Source organism: Entelurus aequoreus, linkage group LG23, assembly GCF_033978785.1.
Source record: "Entelurus aequoreus isolate RoL-2023_Sb linkage group LG23, RoL_Eaeq_v1.1, whole genome shotgun sequence".
In the NCBI taxonomy this organism is placed as follows: Eukaryota; Metazoa; Chordata; class Actinopteri; order Syngnathiformes; family Syngnathidae; genus Entelurus; species Entelurus aequoreus.
The window spans coordinates 43,754,501-43,774,500 of NC_084753.1; the positions used below are offsets into that span (position 1 = coordinate 43,754,501).

The following is a 20,000-nucleotide window of genomic DNA, read 5'->3' on the forward strand; positions in this document are numbered from 1 at the left end:
TATGTATGTATGTATGCATGTATGCACGTATGTATGTATGTATGTATGCATGTATGTATGTATGCATGTATGTATGTATGCACGTATGTTGTATGTTTATATGTGCGTAAGTATTTTGTATGTATACATGTATATATACATGTATGTTTGTATGTATGTATGTGTGTATGTATGCATGTATGTATGTATGCACGTATGTATGTATGTATGTATGTATGTATGCACATATGTATGCACATATGTATGTATGTATGTATGTATGAATGTATGCATGTATGCACGTATGTATGTATGTATGTATGCATGTATGTATGTATGCACGTATGTATGTATGTTGTATGTTTATATGTGCGTAAGTATTTTGTATGTATACATGTATACATACATGTATGCTTGTATGTATACAATGATGTATGTATGTATGCATGCATGCATGCATGCATGTATGTATGTATGTATGTATGTATGTGTGTATGTGGGTATGTATGTTGTATGTTTATATGTGCGTATGTATTTTGTATGTATGTGGGTATGTATGTTGTATGTTTATATGTGCGTAAGTATTTTATATGTATACATGTATATATACATGTATGCTTGTATGTATACAATGATGTATGTATGTATGCATGCATGTATGTATGTATGTATGTATGTATGTATGTGTGTATGTGGGTATGTATGTATGTATGTTTATATGTGCGTATGTATTTTGTATGTATACATGTATCTATACATGTATGCTTGTATGTATACAATGATGTATGTATGTATGTACGTGTGTATGTATGAATGTATGCATGTATGTTAATATGTATGTATATATGTATGCTTGTATCTAAAATGTATGTATGTATATGTACATATGTATGTATTCATGTACAGTATGTACAGTATGTACATGCATGTGTTTATCTATAGTTATTTGTATATATGTATGGCTTTTGTCTGGTTTATAATCTTTAACCAACGTTATTTATTAATAGTAGTTATTTCACTCATTTAAACTTTCATCCCTTAATCATCATATAGACGATATTTCCCCGCCGTATCGGCCCGCTCAGGCATGATAAAGGTGTGGCGAGCGTGTAGTTTGCATATCAGCGCCTGCTGGTGTGCTGTGAAGTGGAAGAGCGAGGAGGCCACGCAGCCTCATTACATGCACACACACGCAGCGGCCGGGCCGGGCCGGGACTAATACCCGGCGCAGAGGGCCGAGGATCAGGCTAATACCCGCCACACCAACCTGCTTGGCCGCTGTCGTGGTCGTCATCTTGGCTTCCTGTCGGGAGCCTCGCCGTCCTCTCGCCGTCGCCTCCGGCTGCTTGGCGCCGCGAGCGTGCGCCTCGTCTGGCCTCCCCCCCGCCGCTCTATCAGCCTCTTTCATCGGCCGGCAGTTCATTTTGGGATTAATACGCGCGGCGGCGGCGGCAGCGGCCGGCTCTTTTGAGGGATTTGTAGCTGCGCCGCCGACACTTATCTTGGTCATTACGGCGCCAATATTGGATTCAAGCGCTTTAGTGCGTGCTGCCGAGGGCGAGTCTATCAGGGGATGGAGATAAGGAGGAGCCTCATTAGGGCTCGTCTCCCCCCGCCGCCGCTCACCCGCACCGCCGGCGACATCACAGAGGAGGTGCGGGTCCTCACCAGAACCAGACCGGGAAACCTCAGCGGGCCTCTCCAGAGAGGAGGCGCCGACGGAGAATGAGGTGTAAAGCGGCTCGGGGACGGAAGGGACTACACCCTCCGGACCGGAGCCTGACTCCGGGCAGAACCCCTTCGGTGTTTTCCTGGTGGGAGGCATGCTGTAGCAGAGTGGCGGACCCAGGTAGACCTCCTCCGTGCAGGCTGGAAAGAGGGTCTCTTCGTCCCGGATGTCTGGGCTGGGCGGGGCAGAAGGGCCGGGGCTCGGTGCGGGACCGTCGAATGACTTCAGGTCAAGCCGGTTGTCGGGGAGACCCGGGGACGGAGTCGGGAGCCCGGGGTCGGCGTCTCGGCAGGCGGGGATGACGTAAGGCGCCGGCGCGACGCTCTTCTCCTCGGAGCGCTGGGTGATCTCGCCGCAGTCGCTGTCGTGCGAGGAGATGGACAAGTAGGAGTAGAAGTCTCCGGTACGTAGATGGAGAGGCTGGTGGGAGTGCTGCTCCACCTGCAGGGAGTCAAACATCACCCGTGTCAACGTTTGCGGCAAAACCTTCAACGCCAGACCAAGACCTGGAGTAAAGTCAAATATCGCACAATGAAACTGCGTAACAAGAAACTTCTCGACAAGAAACGCGGTGACACCGAATGTCGTAACGAGAAATGCCGCAATGCGAAAAGTTGCCACAAAAAAATGTTCGCAACCTGAAATTCTGGTAACGCGGAGCGCCGTAACAAGAGACATCGTAAAATAAAAAAGAGCAACACCGAGCATGGTAACGTGAAACATCGTAATATGCGATACGGTAGCGCAAAACATCGTAACACGAAACGCCATAAAACTAAAAGCCATAACAAGAAATGTTGTCGTATTAAATGCCGTAACATAAAATGCGGTAGCGCAAAACTTAACACGAAACGCTGTAACAAAAATCGTAACTGGCCACGTGATTTATTCCGCCAACGATTGCTGCGTTTTACTCTTAATGAATTTGTCCTTGACACCAACAACAATTTGATCAATAACAAAAATATGTCGTAACTGAAAAATCGTAACTTTGTAACACGAAATGCTGCAATATTAAATACTATAATCATCCTTTTCCTTCTGTGCGTTTGTCGTAACAGACACGTACCACACAACACTGTAACACGGAATTCCGTGTCATTCGACAACACTACAGAAAACGTACTAACGAGAAGCGTTGTAACATAAAACATTTGAACATGAAATTGGGTAAATACAAATATGCTAAAATGAAACCGCGTAACAAGAAACTTCTTGACAAGAAACGCGGTAACGCCAAATGTCGTAACGAGAAATGCCGCAATGCAAAAGGTTGCCACAAAAAAAAAATGTCGTCACCTGAAATTCTGGTAACGCGGAGCGCCGTAACAAGAGACATCGTAAAATAAAAAAGCGCAACACCGAGCGTGGTAACGTGAAACATCGTGATATGAAAGACGGTAGCGCAAAACATCGTAACACGAAACGCCATAAAACTAAAAGCCATAACAAGAAATGTTGTCGTATTAAATGCCGTAACATAAAATGCGGTAGCGCAAAACTTAACACGAAACGCTGTAACAAAAATCGTAACTGGCCACGTGATTTATTCCGCCAACGATTGCTGCGTTTTACTCTTAATGAATTTGTCCTTGACACCAACAACAATTTGATCAATAACAAAAATATGTCGTAACTGAAAAATCGTAACTTTGTAACACGAAATGCTGCAATATTAAATACTATAATCATCCTTTTCCTTCTGTGCGTTTGTCGTAACAGACACGTACCACACAACACTGTAACACGGAATTCCGTGTCATTCGACAACGCTACAGAAAACGTACTAACGAGAAGCGTTGTAACATAAAACATTTGAACATGAAATTGGGTAAATACAAATATGCTAAAATGAAACTGCGTAACAAGAAACTTCTTGACAAGAAACGCGGTAACGCCAAATGTCGTAACGAGAAATGCCGCAATGCAAAAGGTTGCCACAAAAAAAAAATGTCGTCACCTGAAATTCTGGTAACGCGGAGCGCCGTAACAAGAGACATCGTAAAATAAAAAAGCGCAACACCGAGCGTGGTAACGTGAAACATCGTGATATGAAAGACGGTAGCGCAAAACATCGTAACACGAAACGCCATAAAACTAAAAGCCATAACAAGAAATGTTGTCGTATTAAATGCCGTAACATAAAATGCGGTAGCGCAAAACTTAACACGAAACGCCGTAACAAAAATCGTAACTGGCCACGTGATTTATTCCGCCAACGATTGCTGCGTTTTACTCTTAATGAATTTGTCCTTGACACCAACAACAATTTGATCAATAACAAAAACATGTCGTAACAGAAAAATCGTAACTTTGCAACACGAAATGCTGCAATATTAAATACTATAATCATCCTTTTCCTTCTGTGCGTTTGTCGTAACAGACACGTACCACACAACACTGTAACACGGAATTCCGTGTCATTCGACAACGCTACAGAAAACGTACGAACGAGAAGCGTTGTAACATAAAACATTTGAACATGAAATTGGGTAAATTCAAATATCGCAAAATGAAACTGCGTAACAAGAAACTTCTCGACAAGAAACGCGGTAACACCAAATGTCGTAACGAGAAATGCCGCAATGCGAAAGGTTGCCACAAAAAAAAAAGTCGTAACCTGAAATTCTGGTAACGCGGAGCGCCGTAGGAAGAAACATCGTAAAATAAAAAAGCGCAACACCAAGCATGGTAACGTGAATCATCGTAATATGAAATACGGTAGCGCAAAACATCGTAACACGAAACGCCATAAAACTAAAAGCCATAACAAGAAATGTTGTCGTATTAAATGCCGTAACATAAAATGCGGTAGCGCAAAACTTAACATGAAACGCCGTAACAAAAAACGTAACTTGTCACGTGATTTTTTCCGCCAACGATTGCTGCGTTTTACTCTTAATGAATTTGTCCTTGACACCAACAACAATTTCATCAATAACAAAAATATGTCGTAACAGAAACATCGTAACTTTGCGACACGAAATGCTGCAATATTAAATACTATAATCATCCTTTACCTTCTTTGCATTTGTCGTAACAGACACGTACCACACAACACTGTAACACGAAATTCCGTGTCATTCGACATCGCTACAGAAAACTTCCTAACGAGAAGCGTTGTAACATAAAACATTTGAACATGAAATAGGGTAAATACAAATATGCTAAAATGAAACTGCGTAACAAGAAACTTCTCGACAATAAACGCGGTAACACCAAATGTCGTAACGAGAAATGCCGCAATGCGAAAGGTTGCCACAAAAAAAAAAGTCGTAACCTGAAATTCTGGTAACGCGGAGCGCCGTAACAAGGGACATCGTAAAATAAAAAAGCGCAACACCGAGCGTGGTAACGTGAAACATCGTAATATGAAATACGGTAGCGCAAAACATCGTAACACGAAACGCCATAAAACTAAAAGCCATAACAAGAAATGTTGTAATATTAAATGCCGTAACATAAAATGCGGTAGCGCAAAACTTAACATGAAACGCCGTAACAAAAAACGTAATTGGCCACGTGATTTATTCCGCCAATGATTGCTGCGTTTTACTCTTAATGAATTTGTCCTTGACACCAACAACAATTTGATCAATAACAAAAATATGTCGTAACTGAAAAATCGTAACTTTGTAACACGAAATGCTGCAATATTAAATACTATAATCATCCTTTTCCTTCTGTGCGTTTGTCGTAACAGACACGTACCACACAACACTGTAACACGAAATTCCGTGTCATTCGACAACGCTACAGAAAACGTACTAACGAGAAGCGTTGTAACATAAAACATTTGAACATGAAATTGGGTAAATACAAATATGCTAAAATGAAACTGCGTAACAAGAAACTTCTCGACAAGAAACGCGGTAACACCAAATGTCCTAACGAGAAATGCCGCAATGCAAAAGGTTGCCACAAAAAAAAATGTCGTAACCTGAAATTCTGGTAACGCGGAGCGCCGTAACAAGAGACATCGTAAAATAAAAAAGCGCAACACCAAGCGTGGTGACGAGAAACATCGTAATATGAAAGACGGTAGCGCAAAACATCGTAACATGAAACGACATAAAACTAAAAGCCATAACAAGAAATGTTGTCGTATTAAATGCCGTAACATAAAATGCGGTAGCGCAAAACTTAACACGAAACGCCGTAACAAAAAACGTAACTTGTCACGTGATTTATTCCGCCAACGATTGCTGCGTTTTACTCTTAATGAACTTGTCCTTGACACCAACAACAATTTGACCGATAACAAAAATATGTCGTAACAGAAAAATCGTAACTTTGCGACACGAAATGCTGCAATATTAAATACTATAATCATCCTTTTCCTTCTTTGCGTTTGTCGTAACAGACACGTACCACACAACACTGTAACACGAAATTCCGTGTCATTCGACATCGCTACAGAAAACGTACTAACGAGAAGCGTTGTAACATAAAACATTTTAACATGAAATAGAGTAAATACAAATATGCTAAAATGAAACTGCGTAACAAGAAACTTCTCGACAAGAAACGCGGTAACACCAAATGTCGTAACGAGAAACGCCGCAATGCGAAAGGTTGCCACAAAAAAAATTCCGTAACTTGAAATTCTGGTAACGCGGAGCGCCGTGACAAGAGACATCGTAAAATAATAAAGCGCAACACCGAGCATGGTAACGTGAAACATCGTAATATGAAATACGGTAGCGCAAAACATCGTAACACGAAACGCCATAAAACTAAAAGCCATAACAAGAAATGTTGTCATATTAAATGCCGTAACATAAAATGCGGTAGCGCTAAACTTAACACGAAACGCCGTAACAAAAAACGTAATTGGCCACGTGATTTATTCCGCCAACGATTGCTGCGTTTTACTCTTAATGAATTTGTCCTTGACACCAACAACAATTTGATCAATAACAAAAATATGTCGTAACAGAAAAATCGTAACTTTGCAACACGAAATGCTGCAATATTAAATACTATAATCATCCTTTTCCTTCTGTGCGTTTGTCGTAACAGACACGTACCACACAACACTGTAACACGGAATTCCGTGTCATTCGACAACGCTACAGAAAACGTACTAACGAGAAGCGTTGTAACATAAAACATTTGAACATGAAATAGGGTAAATACAAATATGCTAAAATGAAACTGCGTAACAAGAAACTTCTCGACAAGAAACGCGGTAACACCAAATGTCGTAACGAGAAATGCCGCAATGCGAAAGGTTGCCACAAAAAACAATGTCGTAACCTGAAATTCTGGTAACGCGGAGCGCCGTAACAAGAGACATCGTAAAATAAAAAAGCGCAACACCAAGCATGGTAACGTGAAACATCGTAATATGAGATACGGTAGCACAAAACATCGTAACACGAAACGCCATAAATCTAAAAGCCATAACAAGAAATGTTGTCATATTGAATGCCGTAACATAAAATGCGGTAGCGCTAAACTTAACATGAAACGCCGTAACAAAAAACGTAACTGGCCACGTGATTTATTCTGCCAACGATTGCTGCGTTTTACTCTTAATGAATTTGTCCTTGACACCAACAACAATTTGATCATTAACAAAAATATGTCGTAACAGAAACATCGTAACTTTGTGACACGAAATGCTGCAATATTAAATACTATAATCATCCTTTACCTTCTTTGCGTTTGTCGTAATAGACACGTACCACACAACACTGTAACACGGAATTCCGTGTCATTCGACAACGCTACAGAAAACGTACTAACGAGAAGCGTTGTAACATAAAACATTTGAACATGAAATAGTGTAAATACAAATATGCTAAAATGAAACTGCGTAACAAGAAACTTCTTAACAAAAAATGCTGTAACACAAAATGTCGTAACGAGAAATGCGGTAATGCAAAAAGCTGCGACAAAAAATTCTGCTAACACCGAGCGCTGTAACACGAAACGTTGCAACTTGAAACGTCGTGAAATGAAACATCGCAACACCAAACATCGTAACCCGAAACATTGTAATATAAAATGCCGCAATATAAAATGCCGTAACATAAAATGCGGTAGCACAAAACTTAACACGAAACGACCTAACAAGAAACGTTGTAACTTGTCACACGATTTATTCAGCCAACAATTGTTGCATTTTACTCTTCATGAATTTGTACTTGAAATGTAAGAAATATAACTCTAATCAAAACTTGATCAATCACAAAAAGATCAAATGTGAATATATCGTGGGATTACATTTAAAAATCGTTTTTTCCTCAGTGTAGCAAGAGCAACGTACTCTTCCACCTTCTCAGCACAGGCAACTATCCATAACGCGGAATGTCGTAACACGAAAGATCTTAACACATATAGTTCCAATATCAAACGTTGTATCACAAAACATCGTAACAAAAAATCACATAGCAAGAAATGTCCCAGCATGTAACGTCGTAAGACGAAATATTGTAACATTAAACGTGAAGTAAAATAACACAAAACGGAACACTGCAACACGAAACGCTGTAACGCAAAGCATCGTAACACGAAGCATCGTAACACGAAGCATCGTAACATGAAGCATTGTAACACGAAACGCCGTGACACAAAATGTTGTAACTCCAAACATCGTAACACATATATATCAAAACGTTGCAATATGAAACGTTTGTATCACAAAACATCGTAACAAAAAATCCCATCGCAAGAAATGTCACAGCATGAAACGTTGCAACACGAAATATTGTAACATGAAACGTAATGTAAAATAACATAAAATGGAACAGTTCAACATGAAACGCTGTAACGTAAAGCATTTTAACATGAAACACCATGACACAAAACGCTGTAACACAAAATGTAACTCCAAAAATCGTAACACACATATTTATCAAAATGTTGCAATATGAAACGTTTGTATCACAATACATCGTAACAAAAAATCCCATAACAAGAAATGTCACAGTATGAAACGTCGCAACACGAAATATTGTAACATGAAACGCTGTAATGCGAAGCATTGTAACACGAAACGCCGTGACACAAAATGCCGTAACACCAAATGTTGTAACTCAAAATATCGTAAAACATATATATATATACATCAAAACGTTGCAATATGAAACGTTTGTATCACAAAACATCGTAACAAAAAATCCCATAGCAAGAAATGTCACAGTATGAAACGTCGCAACACGAAATATTGTAACATGAAATGCTGTAATGCGAAGCATTGTAACACGAAACGCCGTGACACAAAATGCCGTAACACCAAATGTTGTAACTCAAAATATCGTAAAACATATATATATATATATATATATCAAAACGTTGCAATATGAAACGTTTGTATCACAAAACATCGTAACAAAAAATCCCATAACAAGAAATGTCACAGTATGAAACGTCGCAACACGAAATATTCTAACATGAAACGCTGTAATGCGAAGCATTGTAACACGAAACGCCGTGACACAAAATGCCGTAACACCAAATGTAACTCAAAATATCGTAAAACATATAAATATATATATATCAAAACGTTGCAATATGAAACGTATGTATCACAAAACATCGTAACAAAAAATCCCATAGCAAGAAATGTCACAGCATGAAACGTCACAACACGAAATATTGTAACATGAAACGCTGTAATGCGAAGCATTGTAACACGAAACGCCGTGACACAAAATGCCGTAACACCAAATGTAACTCAAAATATCGTAAAACATATAAATATATATATATCAAAACGTTGCAATATGAAACGTATGTATCACAAAACATCGTAACAAAAAATCCCATAGCAAGAAATGTCACAGCATGAAACGTCACAACACGAAATATTGTAACATGAAACGCTGTAATGCGAAGCATTGTAACACGAAACGCCGTGACACAAAATGCCGTAACACCAAATGTAACTCAAAATATCGTAAAACATATAAATATATATATATCAAAACGTTGCAATATGAAACGTTTGTATCACAAAACATCATAACAAAAAATCCCATAACAAGAAATGTCACAGTATGAAACGTCGCAACACGAAATATTGTAACATGAAACGCTGTAATGCGAAGCATTGTAACACGAAACGCCGTGACACAAAATGCCGTAACACCAAATGTTGTAACTCAAAATATCGTAAAACATATATACATATATATCAAAACGTTGCAATATGAAACGTTTGTATCACAAAACATCGTAACAAAAAATCCCATAACAAGAAATGTCACAGAATGAAACGTCGCAACACGAAACATTGTAACATGAAACGTTGAAACGTAAAATAACACAAAACGGAACACTGCAACATTAAACACTTTAACGCGAAGCATTGTAACACGAAGTATTGTAACAAGAAACGCAATGACACAAAATGCCGTGACACAAAATTGTGTAACTCGATACATCGTAAAACACATATATATCAAAACGTTTCAATATGAAACGTTTGTATCACAAAACATCGTAACAAAAAATCCCATCGCAAGAAATGTTACAGCATGAAACGTCGCAACACGAAATATTGTCACATGAAACGTTGTAACGTAAAATAACACAAAACGGAACACTGCAACACAAAACGCCGGAACACAAAATGTTGTAACTCGAAACATCGTAAAACACATATATATCAAAACGTTGCAATTTGAAACGTTCGTATCACAAAATATCGTAACAAAAAATCCCATGGCAAGAAATGTCACAGCATGAAACGTCGCAACACGAAATATTGTCATACGAAACGTTGTAACGTAAAATAACACGAAAAGGAAGACTGCAACATTAAACGCTGTAACACGAAGCATTGTAACACAAAACGCCGTAACACTAAATGTTGTAACTTGAAACATCGTAAAACACATATACATCAAAACGTTTCAATACGAAACGTTTGTACCACAAAACATCGTAACAAAAAATCCCATGGCAAGAAATGTCCCAGCATTAAGCGTCGCGACACGAAATATTGTAACATGAAACGTAACGTAAAATACAAAAAGGAAGACTGCAACATTAAACGCTGTAACACGAAGCATTGTAACACAAAACGCCGTAACACCAAATGTTGTAACTCGAAACATCGTTACACAAAACATTACACAAAACATAACTTCAAACGTCGTAACACGCTACATCGTATCTTGAAACGCACAACCGAATATACTTCATTAGATTCTTTTACAAATGATTTACAAAGTCAAACACAAGTGATGTGTGTTACCTTGTCTCGGAGGTGTGCTAAGGAAGGAGGACCGCACTCGGGGTCTTGGCCCCTCCTGGCCATGTCCAGGATCTCCATGACAAAGTCGTGAACGGCCTCCCTCCCACCTGGCTGGGGTGAGGAAGGTGAGGAGGCTGAGGAGGGTGTGGAGGGTGAGGAAAGTGAGGAAGGTGAGTCCAAGGCCAGGTGGTGGCAACAAGAGGAATGAGAACTTTTCCATTTCCTGGGAGGGAGGCAGGAATGTTTGTCGCGAACTTCTCTCCTGCTCTTTTCCATAACCAGAGAGGAGAACTTGAACTTCTCCTGGATGGTGATGGCCTTCCGAGCGCCAGCTTTCTCACGCGATGGCGTCAGGGGTGAGGGGGTGGAGCTCTGGCAGGGTAACTCCCCACTCAGCTGTCCTACCAATGAAGAGGCCGGTGTGAGTGGGAGGAGCTCGCAAGACGGAGAAGAAGGGAGTGGGTTTGTGCAATCCGTGGGGATGAAGACACCAACATCTTCTTGGGCTTTCGAGAAGGAGCAGGACTCCCTGTGGGGTTCTCCTCTCTTTGTGAACACGCTGGACTCCTCTCGGAGTAGCTGGTCATCTTGGTCTTTCCCGCCTAAACAGCTCTGCTCTACATTCCCGTTTTCCAGATCATCCACAAAGTGGCTGATGAAGCTCCTTGGAGTGTTCCCGAGGTTCTCCTGAGCCTCCTGATCATCTCCTCCCTTTTGGTTGCTAGAGTTTAGGTGGTGGCGCTCCACGGCGGAGAGGAATGGGTTACTCCCACACTGGAGTTCATCCGAAAGGCCCTCCTCAGTCTTCGAGGAGGACAAAGAAGAGATGCGAGCAGGTCGGGTCCAACCCTTCAGCTCCTTCTTCATGTACTCCAAGTAGGAGTCATCCATCGCGTCCTCATCCTCGTCCTCCTCGTTTCCAGATGAGCCAGGGGTCAAGCGCTCCATCTCCACCTCCTCGCCATCCTGCACACCCAGTTCTTCCTCCGTCAAGGTGAGGGTGGAGGAGGACAAGAGGTCGCTGTCGTCCTCATCGTCAGTGCACGTGGAGGTGCAAGACACATTGACCACCATGCTCAAGCTGAGCGCGTCCGCCTCCTCTCTCTGGCTGCTCCTCTTGCAGCACCTTCTAAAGGAGCCGTGCTTGTTACCCGCCACCAAGGCCTGATCAAGGGAGAGGTTCCTCTTGCTAGGGAGCACGGTAAGGTCTTCAGAAGCCAGGGAGGAGTCTTCAGCGCTGCTCAGCTCTGTTAGCGACGCTGAGTTCTCGTTGATGAGGGGCGTTGGAGCATGGCGTAAACTTCGTGACAGTGCCGCACGTCGGCCTCCAAGGGAAGAAGCTACAAGTCGACGACGAAGTGGAGAGCTACTTCGAAGTGTCATATCAGACACGCTACGAGTCATGTTGGCAACTAGAGGACTTTGGATGTTCTCCAGACGCTTCAGGAGGTCAAGTGTTCTTCTGCTCAGCTCTCCTTGAGCTCCTTCACAAAACCTCTGGTCTTCCGTGCTGCCATAGTCGTCATCACGGCCGGACTCCCTCATCTGACCCAGGTCCAGCTCCACTAGGCTGGCGAGACTGGCGCAGGTGTCACCTTCCAGACTGTGACACGTAGCCAGACCGCTCTCCAGAGAGGCGCTGCGCTGAAGATGTTCTTTGGAGGGGAACAGATCCAAGCCCAGAGCCAGAAGGGACTCCAGGGAAGAGCCCTGAGATAAAACAGGACTGGATGTCAGGTGGTGGTTGGCAGGAGGCGTATACCAACTGCTGTGACTCAGGAGGGGCTTGACGGGGTCAGTTGATTCTTTGTCAATCAGGATCTCAACTGCTTCACTTCCTCCTGTCCTATGGCTGACTTTCCTTTCTTCTTCTGTGGTTCTCTGGCTTCTGCTGTCTTTTTGGTCGTCTATGTTTAGCAGAACAGTAACATCCTCCTCTTCATCTTCCTCCTCATCCACTTCCTCCTCCTCATATCCCAGGATTCTATAGTTGGTGGTAACGGTCTCAGTGTCTCCTCCATCGCTGACAATCCCACTTTCACTCTCTGATGGACGACTGCAGGACGAGTGGCCGCTTGCCCTGCCTCCCTCCCCCTGGGACTCCACGAGCCTCTTTCCCCTTCGATCGCTGAGCATCAGCCCACCCAGGAGGTCCGGCAGAGACTCCATGGAGGAGAACGTGGAGTCCTTGCTCAAACTCTTCTGGAAAATATGCTGCTTGCTCTCGCCCTCCTTGGAGGACGCTCGAGGACGTTCTGGAGTCCTGTAGAACTCGACCTTGTGGAGGCTATAAACCTGGTAGATGGGCTTGTTGTCTGGAGGAACCATCTGGGATGTCATCTCAGGGTTCTGGCTTGTCAGGAGGTTGTCTGAAATTGGAAGGTTGTGCGTGAGGTCGGGTTCTGGCCCTTCTTGGGGTTCTGCGATTGTCATGTCTGTCTCATCCCATTCCCACGAGTCATCAGGAGCCGGTGCCAGCACGGGGGCTTGGACTGGGACTAGCTGGTGGAGATCGACCAGTCCCGGCTCCAGCAGGTTGCCTGGGACCTGTTGACAAAACAAAAGCGGGAACAGTTTTACTCATTTTGAACTATGTAAGAGGGATTGAGGCAGATGTCCGCCCACCACCAGAATCTGGGTATTATCTTCGACCCAACTCTCTCGTTTGAGTCACACATTAAGAGTGTTACTAAAACGGCCTTCTTTCATCTCCGTAATGTCGCTAAAATCTGTCCTATTTGGTCCACTAGCGACGCTGAGATCATTATTCATGCGTGCGTTACGTCTCGTCTCGATTACTGTAACATATTATTTTCGGGTCTCCCTACGTCTCACACTATTATGTTAGATCCACTATGGACTGGACTCTCACACTATTATGTTAGATCCACTATGGACTGGACTCTCACACTATTATGTTAGATCCACTATGGACTGGACTCTCACTATTATGTTAGATCCACTATGGACTGGACTCTCACACTATTATGTTAGATCCACTATGGACTGGACTCTCTCACTATTATGTTAGATCCACTATGGACTGGACTCTCACTATTATGTTAGATCCACTATGGACTGGACTCTCACACTATTATGTTAGATCCACTATGGACTGGACTCTCTCACTATTATGTTACATCCACTATGGACTGGACTCTCACACTATTATGTTAGATCCACTATGGACTGGACTCTCACACTATTATGTTAGATCCACTATGGACTGGACTCTCACTATTATGTTAGATCCACTATGGACTGGACTCTCACACTATTATGTTAGATCCACTATGGACTGGACTCTCTCACTATTATGTTAGATCCACTATGGACTGGACTCTCACACTATTATGTTAGATCCACTATGGACTGGACTCTCACACTATTATGTTAGATCCACTATGGACTGGACTCTCACTATTATGTTAGATCCACTATGGACTGGACTCTCACACTATTATGTTAGATCCACTATGGACTGAACTCTCACACTATTATGTTAGATCCACTATGGACTGGACTCTCACTATTATGTTAGATCCACTATGGACTGGACTCTCACTATTATGTTAGATCCACTATGGACTGGACTCTCACTATTATGTTAGATCCACTATGGACTGGACTCTCACACTATTATGTTAGATCCACTATGGACTGGACTCTCACTATTATGTTAGATCCACTATGGACTGGACTCTCACACTATTATGTTAGATCCACTATGGACTGGACTCTCACACTATTATGTTAGATCCACTATGGACTGGACTCTCACACTATTATGTTAGATCCACTATGGACTGGACTCTCACACTATTATGTTAGATCCACTATGGACTGGACTCTCACTATTATGTTAGATCCACTATGGACTGGACTCTCACACTATTATGTTAGATCCACTGTGGACTGGACTCTCACACTATTATGTTAGATCCACTATGGACTGGACTCTCACACTATTATGTTAGATCCACTATGGACTGGACCTCGGTCGCCCAGGGTCGGGGGTGGGGGTTGAGTTTTGAGGGTTTTCTTGCCCTGATGTGGAATCTGTACCCAGGATGTCGTTGTGGCTTGTACAGCCCTTTGAGACACTCGTGATTTAGGGCTATATAAATAAACTTTGATTGATTGATTGATGGATTGACCCAGGGTGAAAGAAGACACCTTGTGGGCGGAGTCAACGAAGCAGGTGAATCCCGCAATAAAGCCAATGTGTGCGTGGAAAATGCGGGCAAAGGCTACAGTTAGACTCGTTAAAAAGAGCGGCGAACAAACGAGTGGTAAGTGCGAGGGTGAATACTTCTGTGGCGGAACAAAGAGATGAATAATTCAGTCGGCCTGCAAGAGGCGAGCGTGCGCGTACGTAAACAGCCAGTCCAAAAAAAGCCTTCAGAAAATGTGCTTAGACGCCGGAAATCTATAATTATACAAATTGCTCCTCATCTCGTTAATATGGGCGGAGGGGGGAGGGGGGTCATATTAGTCATTCATAGCCTATTAATCTCATAAACTGGTGTGTGTGTGTGTGTGTGTGTGTGTGTGTGTGTGTGTGTGTGTGTGTGTGTGTATGTGTGTGTGTGTGTGTGTGTGTGAGGAATTTCTATGAAATGTGTTTATCCTCTTGCTGCTGATAGAGCAGGCGCTCACTGGACGCGAGGGGGCGGGGCCTCCATCCGTCTAATCCAATCAAATCCCCCCCGCAAAGCTTCTGTATTATTTACGTCGCTCCTTGATTTCATTTCTGTCGCTCCAAAGCAGTTTAGCGGAAAACGATGAGTTATTTTTCCGGCGACGAGGTGTCCGACAAACTTTCACTGAGTTCCAGGAGAGCGACGGACGGACACCGCCGCCGGCGGAGCGGAACCCGGATGAAAGGAACTGCGCCTCGTCTCGTCGTTTGCCGCCGAGCGCGGGAAAGTTTTTCCATTAGCTCCCAGGTGACTGCTCCCATTTGTTAGCTTAGCATGCGCTGGGAGCGCCAAGGAGAGCGCGGCTATCTGCTGCAGTCAGGGTGATCAGTCACGGTGCCGCCGCCGCCGGTGGCTCGGCCGGCAAAAAGCGCCGAGGGGGGGCCGGCGTCGGCGCTCCGTTCGTAACGGGTACGCGCGCGGGCGGGTGAACCGTCCCCCCGCGAGCGCGGGAAAGTGTTGCTCACTACGAGCTAACGGGGTGAACGTCGGCGTGGACTTGTTAGCGTCGGTCAGCCAGAAAGAATGACCGTGGATTTGACTTGTAGACAAACTGGCAGAAGTTGACAGTAAAATAAACAGTGATATAGTTTACAGTAATTCACTGTAAAAAACTTTACGGGGGGGTAAAAAATGGCAAAACACGGTGGGATCGTTTTTTCCATTGACAGCAAAAACCACGACCGTAGATTTCGTGATAAAAAAACTGGCAACTAAGTCACCAAAATATTATATCATATTAAAAAATATATCAAATATATATTAAAAATAACGGTGCTAACATTTTTCCATTCACAGTAACTCACGATAAAAAAACAAGGACCGTAGATTTAACGATTAAAAAAATGGCGGCTCAGTCGTCAGAATTTTACGTGAATTTTTTTTTAAAATAATCGTATTTTCTACTTACGATTAAAAAAAAGGATAGCTTCCTGGCAAGAATTTTCCATAAAAATGAAGGTGGTATTGTTTTTCCAATTACAGTAATTCACTGTAAAAAAGAACCAGATTTTACGATAAAAAATGACAGAAATTTTTCGGTAAAAAAACAACAGCGCTATCGTGTTTTCATTTACAGCAGGGGTCACCAACGTGGTGCCCGCGGGCACCAGGTAGCCCGTAAGGACCAGATGAGTAGCCCGCTGGCCTGTTCTAAAAATAGCTCAAATAGCAGCACTTACCAGTGAGCTGCCTCGATTTTTTAAATTGTATTTATTTACTAGCAAGCTGGTCTCGCTTTGCCCGACATTTTTAATTCTAAGAGACAAAACTGAAATAGAATTTGAAAATCCAAGAAAATATTTTAAAGACTTGGTCTTCACTTGTTTAAATAAATTCATTAATTTTTTGTACTTTGCTTCTTATAACTTTCAGAAAGACAATTTTAGAGAAAAAATACAACCTTAAAAATGATTTCAGGATTTTTAAACACATATACCTTTTTACCTTTTAAATTCCTTCCTCTTCTTTCCTGACAATTTAAATCAATGTTCAAGTAAATTTATTTTTTTTATTGTAAAGAATAATAAATACATTTTAATTTAATTCTTCATTTTAGCTTCTGTTTTTTCGACGAAGAATATTTGTGAAATATTTCTTCAAACTTATTATGATTAAAATTCAAAAACATTATTCTGGCAAATCTAGAAAATCTGTAGAATCAAATTTAAATCTTATTTCAAAGTCTTTTGAATTTCTTTTAAAATTTTTGTTCTGGAAAATCTAGAAGAAATAATGATTTGTCTTTGTTAGAAATATAGCTTGGTCCAATTTGTTATATATTCTAACAAAGTGCAGATTGGATTTTAACCTATTTAAAACATGTCATCAAAATTCTAAAATTAATCTTAATCAGGAAAAATTACTAATGATGTTCCATAAATTATTTTTAATTTTTTCAAAAAGATTCGAATTAGCTAGTTTTTCTCTTCTTTTTTTCGGTTGAATTTTGAATTTTAAAGAGTCGAAATTGAAGATAAACTATGTTTCAAAATTTAATTGTCATTTTTTTCGTGTTTTCTCCTCTTTTAAACCGTTCAATTAAGTGTAAATATCATTAATTATTAATAATAACATAGAGTTAAAGGTAAATTGAGCCAATTGGCTATTTCTGGCAATTTATTGAAGTGTGTATCAAACTGGTAGCCCTTCGCATTAATCACTACCCAAGAAGTAGCTCTTGCTTTCAAAAAGGTTGGTGACCCCTGATTTACAGTGTTTCACTGTAAAAATAACAACGGTAGTTTTTATGATAATAAAACTGCTTGCTTAGTCGCCAGAATATACTCATAGACACGGTGGTATCGTGTTTCCATTTACAGTAATTCACTGTAAAAACAACAAACACAGATTTTTGGATTACAAATGGCAGCTCAGTTGTCAGAATTTTATGTAAAAAATTAAAATGATAGTAGTATTTTCTACTTAATTTAATCTACTGTAAAAACAATAACCATAGATTTTACGATTACGAAAATTTTCCATAAAAATTACAGTGGTATCGTTTTTTCTAATTACAGTAATTTACTGTAAAAAACTGATTTTACGATACACATTGGCAGCTGAGTGGCCAAAATGTTTCGGTAAAAAAAGAACAGCGCTATCGTGTTTCCATTTACAGTATTTCACTGTAAAAATAACAATGGTAGATTTTACGATAATAAAACTGGCAATTTAGTCACCAAAATATTATATTAAAAAAACATATTAAATATAGATTAAAAATAACAGTGGTAACATTTTCCATTTACAGTAATTCCCAATTAAAAAACAAGGGCCGTAGATTTAACGATAAAAGAATGGTAGCTCACTCGTCAGTTTTACGTAAAAAAATAAAATAACAGTAGTATTTTCTACTTACATTAGTCTACAGTAAAAACAATAACCGCAGATTTTACGATAACAAAAATGATAGCTTCATAGCGAGAATTTTTCATTAAAATTAATGTGGTATGTTTTTCCAATTACAGTAATTGACAAAAACAACAAAAACATATTTTACGATAAAAAATGACAGCTGAGTGGCCGAAATTTTTCTGTAAAAAAAGAACAGCGCTATCGTGTTTCCATTTACAGTATTTTACTGTAAAAATAACAACGGTAGATTTTACGATAATAAAACTGCTTGCTTAGTCGCCAGAATATTCTCATAGACACGGTGGTATCGTGTTTCCATTTACAGTAATTCCCGATAAAAAAAAACAAGGACCATAGATTTTACAATTAAAAAATGGTAGCTCACTTGTCAGAATGTTACGTAAAAAAATATAATAACAATAGTTTTTTCTACTTACATTAATCTACCGTAAAAACAAAAACCGCAGATTTTACGATTAAAAAAAATGATAGCTTCATGGCGAGAATTTTTCCATAAAAATTAAGGTGGTATTGTTTTTCCAATTACAGTAATTGACTGTAAAAAAACGGATTTTACGATAAAAAATGACAGCTGAGTGGCCAAAATGTTTCCGTAAAAAAAGAACAGCGCTATCGTGTTTCCGTTTAAAGTATTTCACTGTAAAAATAACAATGGTAGATTTTACGATAATAAAACTGGCAACTTAGTCGCCAAAATATTATATTAAAAGAACATATGAAATGCAGATTAAAAATAACGGCGGCAACATTTTTCCATTTAGAGTAATTCACGATAAAAAAAAACAAGGACTGTAGTTTTAACGATAAAAAAATGGTAGCTCACTCGTCAGAGTTTTACGCAAAAAAAGAAAAAATAACAGTAGTATTTTCTACTTACATTAATCTACCGTAAAAACAGTAACTGCAGATTTTACGATAGAAAAAAAAATGATAGCTTCATGGCGAGAATTTTCCCTAAAAATGAAGGTGGTATTGTTTTTCCAATGACAGTAATTGACTGTAAAAAATGAGATTTTACAATAAAAAATGACAGCTTAGTGGCCGAAATGTTTTGGTAAAAAAAGTTTCCATTTACAGTATTTCACTGTAAAAATAACAATGCTAGATTTTACGATAATAAGACTGGCAATTTAGTCAACAAAATATTATATTAAAAAAACATATTAAATATAGATTAAAAATAACAGTGGTAACATTTTCCATTTACAGTAATTCCCGATAAAAAAAACTAGGACCGTAGATTTAACGATAAAAGAATGGTAGCTCACTCGTCAGAGTTTTACGTAAAAAAATAAAATAACAGTAGTATTTTCTACTTACATTAATCTACAGTAAAAACAATAACCGCAGATTTTACGATAACAAAAATGATAGCTTCATAGCGAGAATTTTTCATAAAAATTAAGGTGGTATTTTTTTTCCAATTACAGTAATTGACTGTAAAAAAAAACATATTTTACGATAAAAAATGACAGCTGAGTGGCCGAAATTTTTCTGTAAAAAAAGA

General features: G+C 40.3%; 1 protein-coding gene and 1 long non-coding RNA gene across 4 annotated transcripts in view; one reads left to right on the forward strand and one right to left on the reverse strand.

Annotated features, from left to right (window-relative positions):
- LOC133640927 (uncharacterized) overlaps positions 1–20,000 on the forward strand; it is a 41,900-nt gene that overhangs the window by 17,114 nt on the left and 4,786 nt on the right. The gene's annotated exons all lie outside the window — the stretch shown is intronic.
- The window catches only part of akap6 (A kinase (PRKA) anchor protein 6), a 173,763-nt gene that overhangs the window by 6,902 nt on the left and 146,861 nt on the right, over positions 1–20,000 (reverse strand). For all 3 annotated transcript variants that reach the window (XM_062034641.1, XM_062034642.1, XM_062034643.1), the window contains 2 exons: positions 10,917–13,463; positions 1,247–2,149 (listed from right to left, as the gene is read on the reverse strand). In XM_062034641.1, coding sequence (XP_061890625.1) covers positions 1,247–2,149; positions 10,917–13,463 — 3,450 coding nt within the window. The remainder of the gene's footprint in view (positions 1–1,246; positions 2,150–10,916; positions 13,464–20,000) is intronic.